The 19,459-nt window shown below is 44.6% G+C and overlaps 1 protein-coding gene across 2 annotated transcripts in view; it reads right to left on the reverse strand.

Annotated features, from left to right (window-relative positions):
• CACNB1 (calcium voltage-gated channel auxiliary subunit beta 1) overlaps positions 1–19,459 on the reverse strand; it is a 106,427-nt gene that overhangs the window by 72,758 nt on the left and 14,210 nt on the right. The window contains exon 1 of one of the 2 annotated variants that reach the window (XM_044297353.1): positions 5,525–5,623. The exons of the other annotated variant lie outside the window; for it this stretch is intronic. Coding sequence (XP_044153288.1) covers positions 5,525–5,599 — 75 coding nt within the window. The 5' untranslated portion in view covers positions 5,600–5,623. Of the gene's footprint in view, positions 1–5,524; positions 5,624–19,459 lie in introns of those variants that run through there. 2 annotated transcript variants of the gene reach the window in all.

Raw genomic sequence — 19,459 nt, forward strand, 5'->3', positions numbered from 1 at the left:
CCCAGCTAGGAATGACCTAGCCACCCATCTAGAATCCCCCACATTAGAACAATTGGTTGATAAAGTGGATCACATTTGCCCCCTTGAAGAATTGGCAGGTTGGAAAAAAAGGAATTGCCAGAAATATATGAAACTTTGGGGACCCTGGAAACATAGACACCACATCCTTATTTGGACAGCTCTATCTATGCACACACAAACCACCCCTTGTCACTTCTGAAACACTAAAGCAGTCAAAGTGAACCACAATATGGGCATCAGCCCTGTTCTTGCCATAGATTAGTACGACTACCTAGTGGAGAATTGTTGACCGCATGGTCACCCACCCCTCATCCCCTATCTATCCTTCCCCATCCTTTACTTTTCTTATCTCTTGTGAGGAATATGAATTATTATTTTATGTCAGCCATGTTCCCACACCAGTCATCAGCTGTCATATAGCAGAGGTAGTGAACTCCACAGGGGGGCCCTGCTTCAAAGCCGAGCCAAATGGCAGAGAACCTCTAGGAGACCACCGTTGTTTACAATATCTCACCTCCATTCAGCCAGCCAGGAACCCAGCTAATGGAACAGGAAAAACCTCTCAGCAGGGGGTCTAGAACATTCCCCAGTTCAATGAACATCATCAGACATCATGGAACCGGCGATTCCTAAGGAATTAGGAATCGCCTGTCCATCACAGACAAAAAAACAGATGCATATTTGTGTCCCTGTGGCCACGATGAACAGGCCCGTGGTCATAGTTTGGTAGTGGGATGCCAGGGAGGGGAGATATACATATCTCCCCACTTAAACCAAATAACAGTACCATGCTTGGACTCTACTGGTAGCCAGAACCCAGGCGGATCCATTGGTCCCAGAACCACCTCCCTGCCACATTCTGGTCTGGAGCCATGAGCCCTAATCGGTTTTGTGGCTCATGTGCTGCCAGCCCAGCAGAGGGGGACGAACCCCTCCCAGAGGCCAGGAGGCGAGGGGCCGGCTACAGGTTAAAAGGCTTGTGCCAGCAAGCGGGTGGGTCTTTCTCTGAAGGGAGGTCACATCGTGCCATGTGTTTAGAGGGAGCTGACATCACTGCTTCCCATGTGACCACAGCTACGAACTCATCACAACCCAAAGGACTCATATACCTGGTAAACTGACTTTTGTTCTGCTTAACCCTGTTGTACCCTATCATCTGTATTTGTAACCTCAGGGCACTGTATATATTCTTTGTGTGTATATTGTTAATTCTAGTGAGCCCTTAAGGCGAAATAAATATATAATTTAATCTTGTGCTGTCTTGTATCTCGATTACGAATCCCCACGTCCATGTTTCGGCCTAGTAATACGCTACTGGGGGTTGGTTTCTTACCCTATATAGCGGTCCGGGCGTATATCAAACAAGACACTGGTGGCAGTCTTCCTGGGCTGAGGAAGCGCTGTTTCACTGGGGCAGTGAAAAGGCTCCCTCAGATTGTTGCCTCTCTGTACCCGTGTGGACAGGAGGAGTCTGAGAACACTGTACGAAGCTGACCTTACCTGCTCCTCAGGTACGGCATAACGTCACGCGACCATACCGTATCTCGCTGGCTCTACGTATTTGACGTCCGGCGGCAGCGAGGTGCGATATTCGTCACATCTCTTATTTATTATTTCTGTGTTTACATATGTTTTTGGCTTGTTTATATTAAGTTCTGCACAACCAAACTCAATGATAGTTATCTGACTCACTCTCTATGTCAGAGAGAATGATAACAACATCCCTCATAGAGGTGTCGGATGCATTACCTTTATTTGTATTTGCAATTTTGAGATATTTGTGAATTATAATGTATGTTGTCAATTCAAATGTACAATTTTGCTGATTAATAAAAATAGATTTGAAAGAAATACCAATATTGTATACATTGTGTGAATTTTTAGGTTTAAAAAGTATATGCCGTCAATGTTTAAAGGGATTCTGTCACCAGGATTTCACTTACTGAGCTGTTAACATGACCACATCAGTCTCCGTGATTTATATTACAATATACTAGTATTACTGCCCTGTGTCTTGTAATTTGTCTATAAAATCACTTTTATTAATATGCAAATTACCTAAATAAGGAGCCCAAGCGGCTGTCCCTCTGTCCGTTGGAGCCCAGGCCCACCCCTTCTCCTCGAGCCCAGCACGGCCCCACTGCTAATTTATTCACTCCTCATCGCCGACCTCATATGCCTACTGCGCCGTAACCTCGCGCATGCGCCATGGAAAGACCAGTCAGCGCATGCGCAATGTGTTCTGTGAGGCCAATGCCAGGACACCGCGGGGGCGCTGACAGGTCTATCCACAGCGCATGCGCGAGATTACGGCGCACCAGGCATATGAGGTCGGCGATGAGGAGTGAATAAATTAGCAGTGGGGCAGTGCTGGGCTCAAGGAGAAGGGCTGCGGCTGGGCTCCAACGGACAGATGGACAGCCCCTTGGGCTCCTTATTTAGGTAGTTTGCATATTAATAAAAGCAATTTTATAGACAAATTACAAGACACAGGGCAGTAATACTAGTATATTGTAATATAAATCACGGAGACTGATGTGGTCATGTTAACAGCTCAGTAAGTGAAATCCTGGTGACAGAATCCCTTTAATTGGTATTGCAGTATCAGGTACAGCCGCTGTGTCCATCTATGTCTCGAAGAACCACTTAGGCTAATTTTACACACTCCCCATATGAGTCCTCATGCACATGGTTGTACGATATTGTGCCAATTCTGTACTGTTTCATCGGATGCCATATCAAAAAGATACAGGGAGAATACATTTCCTAAATGCAGTGCATTTGGGTCTGTATGATGAACCCATACTGCCATGTGCACCGACCCCAAATCATTTCACTCAGACATTAATGTGTTAAATAACTGAGAATAATAAGATCCATCAACAGCTAGTTTGAATGTTGACAGTTACTACTTAGCAACAGATGAATTGGAAAAAATAAATGAAAACGTATTAAAAAGGTTATAAAGATATAATACAAGAATGCTGACTGTATAATCATATAATATATCTGAATCACAAGTATTACTAAACCTGAGTATATACAATATATCCAGGTCATAAATTAAATAATGAGAAGTGGAGACCAAGTATAGAAATCATGTACAATTATGTGTAATAACAAGTGCCGTATTAATGAACAGACCTTGTGGACTGCTCACTCCCACGTCTATTAAGGGATGGCACAAAATTTCCGCACATCCTGTCCAAGATCCACAACCCATGTAATTGGCATTTGTAGGATATCTGTCAGTAAAATCAACACTTTCCTTAAAGTGGACGGGATAGCTGCATGATGCTGCACGCTTCTTTTTAAAGCATTGGAGACTTCACATCTTATTACTTAAAGGAATCATGCACTGAAAGACATATTTAATTGTGCTTGTGGTTATCTAAACTAACACGGAGGAAATGCTGTGGTCACCCATTAATTTCTTTCTGGCCATACACTTTAGATAGCTGACAGCTATTCTTCCCGACCTCCCCATATACATGCATACTGGTCTCGGACAAGCTGACGTATAATAGATCGGACATGCGACATTCAAATTGTCCAACCCTTCTTATCCCCCAATATGTGCAGACCAAGGAGAGTCTGAACTTCACCATGCATATTAGATGGTTGGCCAATCCTACCAAATTCAACAGTTTTGCCAGACATTAAAGGGGTATTCCAATTATTTGAAGTTATCCCCTATGCACAGGATATGGGATAACAATTAGATCGGTGGAGGTCCTAGCTCTGGGTCCCCCACCGATCACGAGAACTGGGGACCCAATACCCACTGTAGTCCCCCTGAAATAAACAGAGCATTCACATGTGTGTGGTCATTCGATTCATCTCTGTGGAAGTAAATTAATGGAGTGGCAGCACGCATGCCCGACTGGTCGCTCCATTCATTTCAAGGGAGCTGCAGAGGGTACAGGGTCCCCGTTCTCGTGATCGGTGGGGGGTCCCAACAGTAGTACCCCCACGATCTAATAGTTATCCCCTAACCTATGGATAGGGGATAACTTCAAACAAACAGAATACCCCTTAAAATGTGTATGTTTGCCTTTGGTTTGGCAGGCACAGGGACAAATAAAGCAATTGTTTAGTGCAAGGATCCTACAAACAGCAGCATATATCTCAACCCACAAGAAGTTTGCCTCCAGCGTTTTGTATTTGCATATTCAATTAGGCAAAAATACATTTATTTTAAGTTTTTTTAAACCAAATGCAGGTGGAATGTGTTGCGACAATGCTGTAGGCATTCTCTACCAACCCTACAGTATAATAAGACAAGTACATGATAAACTAACAACTTTAGCTTAAGGTGTCCGTAGTCCTTCATAGACTTTCACCTAGACCAGAGCAACAAATGGACTGATAACTGGTCAGTGTTAGCATATGATGAGTGATTTCCAACACAATGCAAAACCACATTTTTCACCATCTTGGAGAATCTTTGTAGAATTAGGGCTGTTTTTAGTATTTTTTCCTGCCTAACACAAAAGGTGAAAAGACAACACCTCTCTCCAACAGAAATGGAATATATAGGGATTGACATATAGGGATTGTTAGCTGTCATCCAGGGAAGTTATCACCTTAATACATGGACACTGCATATCTGTGTCAAATAATCACCACCATTTCATCTTTTTTTTTTTTTTTATATCTGTCTGTCTATAGGTACCACAAGACAATGGTTTCTGTAGGATGGCAGAAGCTGCAAGATAAGTAATGGGAAGCTCAAGATAGAAATCACTATCCTGAATTGTACCCAAAAATTATCACAGAATATTGCAGGAGCATAAAAATCACTACTTACAGAATATATAACGTATAATCCTACACAGAGCAGCGTTTCTAAGCAGCCTAACACCGCCACTCCCACACCATATCACAGACACTAGCACAGCTCTGTCCATGCCTCATCTGGATGAACCCAATGCCTTATGTGATATGGCTGCTCTGCACAACGCTTATCCAGGTAACAGGCCCTGCAACGGCGCGGCAGACAACAGAAAACAATAACCTTTCACCCTGCATCTCCCACAAACTAACCCTCATTAAAGCATAATAAGCCATTCATACATACTGTATCGTTATCATCTATAGACATCTCAATGTATGGGCAATGCACCGGTTAAAAAAGAAACAAAATATTATTTGTTTCCTATAGTTAAATCTGGAATCCCAGCCTTCTGTTACACCCCCATTTATAACAGAGCACAGGCAGAGTGGGTATAAATAAGGAAATCCTAAATATAACCCCAGAACGCACCTACACACCCAGAAGAGGAGTACTCCCCCATGCCCTAAGCATACACATCCAGACGATGCGAGGGAGCTGGGGAAGGGAACAGAAAGGGAGGGATAGATGACTATGAGCACAAGTAAATGAGACCTCTGGGGACAAGAGAGACAAATGCTAGAAGATTATGCACAGACAGAAAGTATCTAGACTAGAAAGACACAAATAAGAATATCGATGCAAGCCACTGAGATATGGAGGTCTCACCACAAGAGGACGGGGGACTTTAGGTGTAGGGTCCATGATGGAGGCAGCCCCGATGAGAGGGTCTGGAGCAGACATTCTGCTCCTCTCCTCAGAGAGGTCTCTCAGAGCCTCAGGCTCAGGTTACAGAAATCCTGCAGCCTTTGCAACCTGACAGGGTATATTTAGCAGTGTTTGGGGGACATTGAGAAACGCAAACGAGCAAGGGGGCTTACAAGCTATAAAGGGATAGGGCTGATCCAGGAGGCACTGGTAGGGAGTTGGTGCAGAGGAGATATGGATACCTAGCACTGTGCAGATACTTCATGCAGAAGACCTCACTATCTGACTGACTTTAACACGTCACATGATATCTCTTATATGCAATAATATTCCACACCTAGCCTCCTGTCTCCAACCTCCATCCTGACAGACCTAAGTGTACCCCACGCAGTACCCAAACACACAAAAACTGCAACTCTTTAACTAGTGTTGATCGAGCACCGTAGTGCTCGGGCCGAACATATCTGGTATAATGGAAGTCAATGGTAGAACCTGAGCATTAAACCAGGTACCCCCTGCTCTGAAGAGGGGAGGGTGCCTGGTTCATAGGAAAATGTCAGAAATTGATAGAAACACCACCGAAATGGTTCTGGGACAGCATGGGGAGGATGTCCAGATGCATCTTGTACTTGCAGTTTGCTGCCGGGAACGATGTTGTCCGAGTAGTACGCCACTTTTACAGACTGACAATAATACGCACAAAACGGAAGAAAAATAAATAAATTTTCAAGGAAAAATTGATAGGATTCTTTCCCGTATATTTACTTGTAAGTGCAAGTGCTGCCAAAAATTACAAGGAAGAGGAACTCCGATACAACCTGTATATCACATAATGGAGGGCCTTATTCGCATTGTGGTACAATTGTTCAGGTAGTGGGACTCCTACACTCATAAAGCCTATGCACTAAGTGAAACAGCTGCCAGAAATTACAAGGAACCGGCACTCCAATACACCCTTTGTTGCACATAAAGAAGGGCAGCCTTGAAAAATTATAAGTGATGGCCTGCTGGTGACCCTCAAAAACATTTGGAGCAAGGGCCTGCTGATCTGACCATCTAAAACATTAAGGGTGAGGTGCTGCTGCCGCTTTGGTGACTCTAGATAACCTGGCGACGATCCATTTGGATGTCTGCCCTATCAACTTTCGATGTTATTTTCAGCCCAAACCATGTAGACCATAGGTAACAGGGGAATCATGGTTAGATTTCGGAGAGGGAGCCTGAGAAACAGCTATGGCTACCACATCCAAGCAAGGCAGCATGCATGCAAATTACCTATTAGGTATAATTAGGTGAGGGCCTGCAGGTGAGCTGACCCTGTAAAAGGTTTTAGGTGCGGGCCTGCAGGTGAGCTGACCCTGTAAAATATTGTAGGTGAAGGCCTGCAGGTGAGCTGACCCTGTAAAAAATGATATGAGAGGGCCTGCTGGTGAGCTGACCCTGTAAAATATTTTATGTGTGGGCCTGCTGGTGAGCTGACCCAGTAAAAGATTGTAGGTGAAGGCCTGCTGGTGAGCTGACCCTCTAAAAAATGATATGCAAGCGCCTGCAGAAGAGCTGACCCTCTAAAAAATTATATGCGAGGGCCTGCATGTGAGCTGACCCTGTAAAACATATGCAAAGGGCATATATGCAAGGGCATTATATGTGACGAATAAGCATGTTCATATGATGGAAGAGAAGGAGGATGAGAAAAGGAAGATTCAACCATATACCCTTGTTTGTGGTGGAAGGGGTGCATGGGAATACAGTGTATTTAGTACATTACAAACAACACATTTAAAGTGCCTTTATGTTCAGCCGATTTAATCTGGTGGAGTTGGGAAGTCATGGTCAATCAAGGCCTTGTTCATTTTTATAAGAGTCAACCGGTCAGCATTTTCAGTTGACAGGCGGATATGCTCATCTGTTATAATGCCACCAGCAGCACTAAATACCCACTCAGACAAAATGCTGGAGGCAGGGCAGGCCAGCACCTCCAAGGCTTAGAGCGCCAGTTCGTGCCACATGTCCAGCTTGGACACCCAGTAGTTGTAAGGCAATGAGGGATCATGGAGGACGCTGACACGGTCTGCTATGTACTTCTTTACCATCTTCCAAAAAATTTCCCTCCTTGTGACACTAGGCCGCGCATCATCGTGAGGGTGCTGGCGGGGTGTCATGAAACTGTCCCAGGCTTTGGAGAGTGTTGCCCTGCCTCTGTTGGAACTGCTGTGTGTTCCCCTTGTATCCCCTCCTCGGTTGGCCAAGGAACTACGGACTCAGCCAGGGTTGTCAGATGGAAATTTTTGGAGCAATTTTTCAACAAGGATCTTCTGGTATTGCACTGTTTTGCTTGTCCTCTGCACCAGAGGAATAAGAGATGAGACATTCTCTTTGTAGCAGGGGTTGAGAAGGGTGAACAACCAGTAATCCGTGTTGTCTAAAATGTGCATAATTCGCGGGTCGCAAGAAAGGCAGCCTAACATGAAGTCAGCCATGTGTGCCAGAGTACCAACAGGCAAGACTTCGCTGTCGTCATCAGGAGGATCACTCTCAATCTCCTTATCCTCTTCTTCCTTTTCTGCCCACCCACGCAGAACAGATGGAATTTAAACTTCCATGGGTACTACCCTCTGTGGCGGAGGCAACATTCTCCTGCCCCTCCTCCTCTTCATCGTCCAATTTGCGATAAGAAGATGAACTGAGGGTGGTCTGGCTATTACCCTGTGAAATGTCTTCCCCCATTTCCACCTCTTCAACATGCAAAGCATCCTTTCTTAATTGTGAGCAGCGAGCGTTTTAGTAGACACAGAAGTGGAATGGTTATGCTGATAAAAGCGTTATCGCTGCTCATGATCTGTATCGATTCCTTAAAGTTTCTTAAAACCTCACACAGGTCAGACATCTATGCTCACTCCTCACTTGTGAATAGCGGACGCTGACTGGAAAGGCGACGACCATGTTGCAGCTGGTATTCCACTACTGCCCTCTGCTGACAAAGCCTGGCCAACATGCAAATTCAAGCGCTGCTGCAGCGTTGACAGACCGGCTGAAGCTGTCGGTGACTTGCGGAAATGTGCACACATGCGGTGCACCTTTACCAGTAGCTCAGGCAAATTGGGGTAGGTTTTGGGAAACCGCTGAACCACAAGGTTGAACACGTGGGTTAGGCATGGGATGTGTCTGAGCTTGCCGAGCTCCAAAGCCGCCACCAAGTTACGGCCATTATCAGACACAACCATCCCTGGTTCTAGGTTGAGTGGAGAGAGCCACAGCTCAGTCTGGTCTCTTATCCCCTGCCACAGCTCTGTGGCGGTGTACTGTTTGTTCCCTAAGCATATCAGCTTCAGCGTGACCTGTTGTCGCTTTCCCACTGCAGTGCTACACTGCTTCCAGCAACCAACTGATGGCTTACTGGTGCTGCACGCGGATAATTCGGAGGTGGAAGTGGAGGAGGTGGAGGAGAAGTGGGGGTTGGAGCCACTAACGTAGGTGCTGGTGGAAACCCTGATCAACGTAGGGCCTGCAATCCTAGTCGTCGGTAGCACCCGTTCCATCCTAGGGTACGACTCGCTCCCAGCCTCCACAACGTTCACCCACTGTGCTGTCAGGAAAATGTAGCGTCCCTGGCCAAATGCACTTGTCCATGTGTCCGTGGTTAAGTGGACAGTCCCAGTAACTGTGTTGGTCAGGGCACGTGTTATGTTACGGGACACATGTTGGTGTAAGGCGGGCGTGGCACACCATGAAAAATAGTGGTGGCTGGGGACTGCATAACGAGGGACGGCTGCCGACATCAGGCTGCGGAAGGCCTCAGTGTCCACAAGCATAAATGGCAACATTTCCAGGGCCATTATTTTAGAAAATTGCGCATTTAGTGCTATGGTCTGTGGGTGGGTAGCTGGGTATTTGCGCTTGCGTTCAAATGCCTGGGGTAAGGACATTTGTACGCTGTGCTGGGACATGGAAGTGGATGTGGTCACTGATGGTGCTTGCGAAGGTCCAGGTGCAGGGCGGGATGCATCCGGGCCTGCGCCTTTGACAGGGGATTGGCCAGCATGTAACACAGGGGAAGAGGAGGCAGTGATGTGATCCGCAGACACAGATTGTGGACCCAGGCATTCGTCCCACTTATTACGGTGCTTGGATGCCATGTGGCGGATCATGCTGGTATTGGTGAGGTTGCTAGAGTTCACGCCCCGGCTCATTTTCATATGGCACAGGTTGCAAACTACTATTCTTTTGTTGTCCGCACTTTCCTCAAAAAAGCGCCATACTGTGGAACATCTACCCCTTGGCAAGGGAGATTTCTGCAAGGGGTTGCTACATGGAACAGTTGCAGGCCTGTGTGCTGTGGCCTTCCTTCTCCCTTTTGCTAGCCCACTGCCTCTTCCAGCCTGTTGCGGTGCTGCAGATCCCTCCCCCTCTGTACTGCTGTCCTCGCTCGACTTTCCACCTTCCCAGGTTGGGTCAGTGACCTCATTGTTCACCACCTCCTCTTCCACTTCCTCACTCTGAACATCCTCCTGATTTGTTGACCTAACCACAACCTCAGTGATTGACAACTGTGTCTCATCCTCTTCATCCACCTTATTAAACACTAATTGCCGTTCCCCACTGTCGTGTTCTTGTGACTGTGGATGTTCAAGAGGTTGGGAATCAGGGCACAAGATATCATGTCCCTCTTCAAGCATGCTTGGCAGGAGGGCCAAATCAAGTAATGGCGATGAAAAGAGGTCCTCGGAATATCCAAGTGTGGGATCACTTGTTTGGCCAGACTGTAAATGGTGGGAGAAAGGAGGATCAGGGTGAGGATTGTGTTGACCAGACTCCTAGCTACTGAGACTGGACTTGGTGGAAGACAGGGTGGTGCTTAACCGACTGGAAGTATTATCTGCTGAAATCCAACCGACCACCTGGTTAGTCTTGTCTGACTTTAAGAGTGGTGTTCTGCGCCGCCCTGCAAACTGGGACACGAAGTTAGGTATCTTGGATGATTGTTTTTCTTGTGTTCTGGCAGCAGGCACTGTTTACAAAGGTATTTGTGATGAGGAAACGTTATACAGGACAGGTACCACAGGTAATGTCACAGTTCTCAGTGTCTATGGAAAAAGTGTACTGGATATCACTAATATTTTAGGGATGCACACACTTTAAACAGGAGATGTGGTGTGGATTATTTAACTGTCCACTGGGGACACCGTCTACGGAAAAAGTGTTCTGGAGATCACTGATATTTTAGGGATGTGCATACTTTAAACAGGAGATGTGGCGCAGATAATTTAACTGTCCGCAGGGGACACTGTCTACGGAAAAAGTGCACTGGATGTCACTGATATGTTAGGGATGTGCACAACTTTAAACAGGAGATGTGGCGCGAATAATTTAACTGTCCGCAGCAGCCTATTACACAGTATTTTGTGCAGGATGTGCTAAAATATATATTGCTGCTGTCACACACAATAGTCCTTAAAAGGACTTTTGGGTCTCTGAAAAGTTTTTTGTATAAAAAATTTCCTATTACACTCCCTACACTGTCTGTCCCTTCCTATGCACAGCTCTCCCTAACTGAGCAATTTAGCGCAGGTTGCGCTACAAACATATATTGCTGCTGTCACACACAATAGTCCTTACAAGGACTTTTGGGTCTCTGAAACGTTTTTGTACAGAAATAATATTCAATTACACTCCCTACACTGCCTGTCCCTTCCTATGCTCAGCTCTCACTGACTTAGAATGAGCTGAACACGCGTCATCGGGTGCTATATAGGGCAGTACTTACCTGCACGTTTATTGGCTGCTTAGCAGATGCGAAATGTGTGGGGAGGAGACTCGAGAATTGCACTCGAGCACATGCGGTACTCGGCCGAGTACCGCCATGTGCCGAGCATAGCGATGCTCGAGCCGAACTGGTATTTGGCCGAACATGCTCGCTCAACACTTTTTAACCCATTGCTCACGATTCAGTGGATTAAAGCTGCCATGGACTATGACCACGTCATCATGGCCTTCACTTCACAAACAAACATTTTCCATTCTTAGTTGCCATACACACAACATTTTTCTTCAGCTTACCAACCGTTCTCAAAACCCATAGCACACTGACCCAATCAGAAGTCAATGGAGCTATCCACACATCGTTTTCTTCACAGATCAAGGTGCCTGATCTGAGAAATTCACTCCTGGTCCTATTGTTGACATTTCTGAAGATGAGAATAGTAATTTCTATTGATGGGAGTCCAAAAAAAGGAATGTGTTTCACTGATACATTTTTTGTGGATGGATAACAGACGTGTACATGAGGTCCCAAATATTGATACTGTACAGTGAAACAGTCATTCAATGAGATTTGCCAATAATCTAACGTCTATGAGGGCTGTAAGACACCCTTGGCTTTCTTTTGTCAGGAGTTAAATATTTGCTGGATTGGTTTTTGACTGACTACTCACTTGGGTTCTCAAGCAGAAACTTTAAGCTCATAAAGAATGCATGATAGGGCCTTGATGGTGTCAAGCACTAGGCATGTCTGGTTCAGGTAGGGGGTTTTGTTGGTGTAAACGCCAGGAGACTTAGACTTACCAAGAAGTTTACCAAGTTCACAAATAAATATGCATATGTTTCTGTATTTAGGTTGTAAACAGGGTTGGACTGCCCCAAAAGAGTGCTAGAAGATCCACTGGTGGTTCCAGGCTCTGACACAACAAGAACCAAGCGAAAGCTGTGCTCATGTTCTGTACGGATGTAGGGTGGGGCCCAAGGAACACCGGCCTAACAATGGCATGGTGTTACATGTTTTTTCTGGAATGTGTTACATGCTATTTTTAAGTCACTATTATAAAGCCATTGTTATTTTTTCCATTTTTGAGAACGTAGACTTATGTCTGTTCTGCTTTGCTTTCAAGACAATTTGATTGCTCTGCATTATTCTAGGAATAGAAACGTCTTATAAGAAGCACGCTGATTATTTACAGTTCAGTAATAAAGAGTGTATTTACAGTCTCAGACCACATCAAGAGCCTCCTTCTCTTGGCTCTTTAACCGTGATGACATCATTGTCACCTGTTACTAATCCAGGTTTCTTTGACACATGGAAATTAAATTGACAGAGCCATAGCAGGAAGCTGACAAGATCTGTACTCTTCCCTGCCTTAGCTATTCTATATATATAGGAAATTTATAAAAACTATCTAAAATTAAACTTTTTATTGGCCACAGCAGCCAATCACAGTGCAGATTAAATTTTTTAGTGCTCTTGTAAAATGGTAAAATGAAAGCTGAGTTGTGATTGGTTGCTAAGGGTAACAAATATAGTTTTTTCTGGTCAACAGCTTTCATAGATCAACCACATTATTTAGAACTATGGAGCTTGAACACCACTGAACCAAAAGGTCCAGAAAGTAAAAGCTCCAGGTCTGCTGAGATAGCACTGTTAGTATCCCTGGAGGAGTTCTGTGGGAGGTCAGGACTTCTAGACTCATATGACAGGACCTCTAATCCAGTACTAGATTACAGTAGAAATATACAGCCAGCCAGCCTCCTGTGATGTGGGAGCTAATGCTTTCACTGCTTATAGTCAGCCATGAGATTTGGACCTCCAGGCCCTTTGAAACTGAATAGATAGATAGATCTATATATATATAAAATGTAGGTAAACTTTTAGTTTTGCCCTAAAACAGGCATGCTCAACCTGCGGCCCTCCAGCTGTTGCAAAACTACAACTCCCAGCATGCCCGAACAGCCTACAGCTATCAGTCTACAGTAGGCCATTGTGGGAGTTGTAGTTTTACAACAGCTGGAGGGCCGCAGGTTGAGCATGCCTGCCCTAATACATTCTGAGAGGATAAGGATCCGCTCAGAATGCATCAATTTGGCTCCATTCCGCCTCCATTTCGCTATGGTGTCCGCCTGATGATGCGGAGGCAAACGTTTGGTGCGGATCCTTCATGGATCTGCACACACGGATCCACACCGATTATTCCAACCGCATGCATTCGTTCAGAACGGATCCGTTTGTATTATCTTCACCATTGCCAAAATGGATCCATCTTGAACATCAAAAGTCAATGGGGGGGGGGGGGGGAGATCCATTTTCTATTGTGTCAGTGAAAACGGATCCGTCCCCATTGACTTCCATTGTGTGTCAGGACGGATCCGTTTTCACTGACACAATAGAAAATGGATCCGCCCCCTCATTGACTTTCGATGTTCAAGACAGATCCGTTTTGGCAATGTTAAAGATAATAGAAACGGATCCGTTCTGAACGGATGCATGCGGTTGTATTATTGGTGCGGATCCATGTGTGCAGTTCCATGACGGATCCGCACCAAACGCGAGTGTGAAAGTAGCCTTACTCACAAGGCTGATCATCTGTCAGCAGGTTTTTGCTGCCCATTCTGAGGGTAGCATGAAGTAGTGACACCCTGACTCCATCTGCGTCTCACTTACTGGTGTTGTTGCCGTCATAAAATCACACTTCATTACCGGCAGTCAAACCCCAATGCTAAGTTGTGGTATTCATGAGAGGTAGGCTACCTCTACACTCCTACTGCTGCTGATTGACAACTTTAGCGTTCATTCACGTGAACGTAGGCTATCCGTGCCTGTACTGCAGACTGCAAACAGTGGGTTGGCAATATATGGGCACCGGCTGTGTGAATCAGGGTTGAATGGGTCCGCAAGATGCGGTGTAGAGCGGAGGCACAGATTGGAAGCCAGTGGAAGCACTACAAAGCTTTTGGATCCGTGCCTCAGCACATTAAAAGATAGGACATGTCCTATCTTTTGCCTTTTATTGCAAATCGCAGACCCATTCAAGTCAATGGGTCTGCGCAGCAATTGGGGATTCACACGGCTGGTGCCCATGCACTGCGGACCGCAATTTTGCGGTCCGCAGCACGGGCACAGATGGCCTACGGTCGTGTGAATGAGCCCTTATACTGTGCATGGGGAGAAAGGTGCCATTTACTAGCAGACAGGCAGGGACACTGGCATCTCATAAATACGAGGACTCCACTGCACGGACACAGAATGGGGAGGACTCCAGAACTGGACCCCAGCTGCAGGTGATAAATTGTGATTGCTACAATGGATGCAATCCGGATCCCTGTCACAATTTTAGACTGCCCTCAGATCAGGCAGCATAAACCTGGGGACAGATTCCCTTTAAGAGGTCAACAATATTCTATGTATTGAATACAATATCTAAGACATGAGGTTACCAAATATGTTACAAACGAGTGATCTTATCAGTCCACTACAGTATAAGAAAAAAGTAAATCAGTGGATGGATTTCTGCATATTCTTTTTTGAAGTCATGTATTCTGCTTCCTGTCCAGAGGTTTTATCTCCCTTTTGGTTTGTACTTTTAGCATGGCAAATAGTCTCACTTAACTTTTCAGTCAGACCATTCACTGTGACCAGAGAGAGCCCCCCTGCAGAGGCTTAGTTCGAGCATCACACATTACACTAATCAATGCAATGCTCTTCTGTGGGCATATTTATCTAGGCCTAAAAAGAGAACATTAGAGCTGTCATACTGTCATCCCAATTCTTTACCTATTATTATCATGATGATTACCTTTCAGACCACATCTTTCCCTCACGGCAGCAGTAAACTGACAATAGGTTCCCTATCTATGCAGGAGTTTTATCTCTCTGTGCTGACCACTACAGAAGGATGATATTTTGTATGTCATTGTCAATGCCAAAATGAAAAAGAAAAATAGCCCAAAATGTAAAAAAATATATTTTCTATGGATATTGATATAAAAAATACTTTGATGGAAGTGCTCCTTTAAATAATGTGAAATAAAGTAGCTATGTAGCTTATGATTTTGCAAAAGTCATTGGCACAGCTTGTCCTACATTTTGGAAATGCATATGTAAAGCAAAGCTCCACCTAGAGAACATTCTGAGATATTATTGCTATACGTATACTATTTTCAATGTCTCTTTATCATTATGTCTAGAGATGAGCGAATTTCTTAAAAATTTGATTCGGCTGATTTGCCGAATTTCACAAAAAAATTTGCTTTGTGACGAATTACCTAGCCACAAAGCGCTTTTTTTGGTAAGTAGCAGGTGCAATAACAGGGAGCTGTGATAGCGCCGCCCCCGTCATTGTACCCTTCAGATGCTGCGTTCATACATGATTGCGGCATCTGGCCGCCACTATCTTGCTTGAAGATCTCGTCCGAAATCATGTGCGGCGCGAGATTACGTCATCACACCGGCTGGCGTGATGATGTAATCTCGCGTCGCACTGGATTTCGGCCGAGATCTTCAAGCAAGCTAAAGGCTGGCAGCCCTTCGCGCGCAAATGGAGGCGGTAAAATTAGAATTTCAGGATTAATCGATTTGCTGACACGAAGCATGAGGAAATTCTGCTTCTAGGCGAATCGAATAATTCCTAAAATTCAGATCGAATTCCACTTCGTGGGATTCGATTTGCTAATCTCTAATTATATCCATAAATTATCCCATGGGAGTTTCTTATATAAACATATCCGAAAACATATATGACACCTCCTCATCTGAATAAGACACTTGTTTCAAGTAATTATCTTTAATGGCAGAGAAGACAAACCTTTAGGGGGCGCAGAGGTAGCAGTGGTACTTGTGCCTAAATGGGCCCAAAGGTCACTTTGCCACATAAGAAAATACTAATAATATACAGGTGAAAAATTAGAATATCGTGCAAAAGTTCATTTATTTCAGTAATGCAACTTAACTCCTTAAGGACCGGGCTCATTTTCACCTTAAGGACCGGGCAATTTTTAGCAAATCTGAGCAGTGTCACCTTATGTGGTGATAACTTTAAAACGCTTTGACTTATCCAAGCCATTTTGAGATTGTTTTTTCATCACATTTTGTACTTCATGACACTGGTAAAATGGAGTAAAAAAAATCATTTTTATTTATAAAGAAAATATCAAATTTACCAAAATTATTTTACTAAATTTCAAATTTCCAAGTTTCAATTTCTCTAATTCTATAATACATAGTAATACCTACAAAAATAGGTATTACTTTACATTCCCCATATATCTACTTCATGTTTGGATCATTTTGGGAATGCCATTTTATTTTTTGGGGATGTTACAAAGCTTAGAAGTTTAGAAGGACCAGTTCAGGTCTGAAGTTACTTTGTGAGGCTTACATAATAGAAACCACCCAAAAATGACTCCATTCTAGAAACTACACCCCTCAAGGTATTCAAAACTGATTTTACAAACGTCGTTAACCCTTTAGGTGTTCCAGAAGAGTTAATGGCAAATGGAGATACAATTTCAGAATTTAGATTTTTTGGCAAATTTTCAATTTTTATCCATTTTTTCCAGTAACAAAGCAAGTGTTAACAGCCAAACAAAACTCAATATTTATTGCCCGGATTCTGTAGTTTGCAGAAACACCCTATATGTGGCCATAAACTACTGTACAGGCACACACAGTAGGGCGTACAGGGAAAGGTGCACCGTGTGGTTTTTGGAAGGCAGATTTTGCTGGACTGGTTTATTTACACCATGTCCCATTTGAAGCCCCCCTGATGCATCCCTAGAGTAGAAACTCCATAAAAGTGACCCCATCTAAGAAACTACACTCCTCAAGGTATTCAAAACTGATTTTACAAACGTCATTAACTCTTTAGGTGTTCCACAAGAGTTATTGCCAAAAGGAGATGAAATTTCAGAATTTCAATTTTTGGGAAGATTTTCCATTTTAATCCATTTTTTCCAGTAACAAAGCAAGTGTTAATAGCGAAACAAAACTCAATATTTATTGCCCAGATTCTGTAGTTTCAGGAACACCCCATATGTGGTCGTAAACTACTGTACGGGCACACGGTAGGGCGTAGAAGGAAAGGTGCACCGTGTGGTTTTTGGAAGGCAGATTTTGCTAGACTGGTTTATTAACACCATGTCCCATTTGAAGCCCCCCTGATGCACCCCTAGAGTAGAAACTCCATAAAAGTAACCCCATCTAAAAACGACACCCCTCAAGGTATTCAAAACTGATTTTACAAACGTCGTTAACGTTATCTGCATATTGCAGGCATTTCCGGATGGCCTCAAACCGGATACGTGTCATGGCCAGACCAGTGAGGTCTGGTAGAGGACGTCTCCACTCCAGTAATGCCTGACACTGTTTTTTTTTACTAGGCCCATGTGCAGCACGAGGCCCCAAAACGTCCTCATCTCGGCTGCACTGACCGGAGTCCAGCCACCGGCCCTAGCCAAAAAGGAGCCTGGGTGTTAAGCAATGAACTGTTGGGCGTACAGGTTCGTTTTCTCCCCACTATCAAATTCACAAAGTGGTCACTGAAAAAAATACTAAAATAGTCATGTTCAGTAAAGCCCACTGTGGAAATCTGGATTCCTGCTTGGCCAACAAAATCAGGAATCACAGGCTCAAAATGCTCTGGGGTACACCAGACAAGTTCACCGATAGGGGGCTCAGGTGGCCTTATCTGATGGGCCGGAAAACTAGTACTAGTACGTAAAAAAATGTGTGTGGGGGGGCAAGCTGCAGCACCCCTGGGGGGTCTAGGGTCACACATCTGAGTGCTGTGGACCCCAGACACTCGATCCGGTGCTACAACCCAATAAAAAAACTTTTTTTTCCCCCCTAACTCTCCCTCACTATCCCTGCCTAATCTACCTCTCCCTACCTCACCAAAAAACACGGATTTGTGCCTGATGGCACAAAAAAACTCACACAACAGCCGGGCTCCTCTCTCTGCCGCTCCACAGACCTGTATGAGCGGGGAGAAGAGCTCCGGCAATTCAAAACTGCCGCTCCGCCCGCCGACGTGCCCAGCTGACCAATCAGAAGCGATCCTGAGAGGTGGCGTGACCGCCACCTCTCAGGATCGCAGGGCAGTGATTGGTGGTGTATTATAACACCACCGATCACTGTCTTATTCCGGGTTATCGGGTCACCAGAGACCTGAATAACCCGGAAACACAGCAAACCGCAGGTCTGAATTAACCTGCGGTTTGCTGCGATCGCCGACACGGGGGGTCACAGGACCTCCCTGGGCATTGTACTAAGGTGCCTGCTCAATGATTTGAGCAGGCACCTGGTTCTGATCACCGCCCGCCGCGTGGCGGTGATCGGAAATACACAGGGTGTACAGGTACGCCCTGTGTCCTTAAGTACCAGGACATCAGGGCGTACCTGTACGCCCTGTGTCCGTAACAGGTTAAAAGGAGTTGCATTAATGTAACTTAAAACTAGAATATTGTGAAAAGGTTCAATATTCTAGGCTCAAAGTGTCACACTCTAGTCAGCTAATTAATCCATACCCCCAGAGCAAAGGGGACCTGAGATTGTGACTTTGGGGTTTTCATAAGCTGTAAGCCATAATCATCCAAATTATAACAAATAAAGGCTTGAAATATCTCACTTTGCATGTAATGAGTCTATCTCATATTTTAGCTTCACCTTTCGTTGCATTACTGAAATAAATGAACTTTGCACAATTTTCTAATTTTTCGAGTTTCACATGTAAGCAGCACATGGTAGATTTGCATTGGAATCCAAGAGCTTCAAGTTGCACCTCTGGATGTACTACTTTAGGTAGCACAGGGGTACATTGTGCATCTTTACATAATGTGAGAAAATATATCAGACACATTATTTTATGAAGTACGTGACATAGTTCATTAAAAATAAATCAGAACATATTGGGAAAAGAAGAGAAAAGCTGCAGAGCGGAAATATTTAGCAATCTGTCCCCCTCTCCTCCCACTATAATGCCTATGCTGTGATGATTATAATGGTGGCACACAATGCCCAACAGGACAACCATTCTCTCAGTAACATGCAAGCCACACATGCAGCATAGGTAGTGTCCACAGGCCCCCGCAAAACTAAATCTAATGATATCCATTACAACCCAACTTCACCTAAAC

Source organism: Bufo gargarizans, chromosome 6 (genome assembly GCF_014858855.1).
Source record: "Bufo gargarizans isolate SCDJY-AF-19 chromosome 6, ASM1485885v1, whole genome shotgun sequence".
Classification (NCBI taxonomy): Eukaryota; Metazoa; Chordata; class Amphibia; order Anura; family Bufonidae; genus Bufo; species Bufo gargarizans.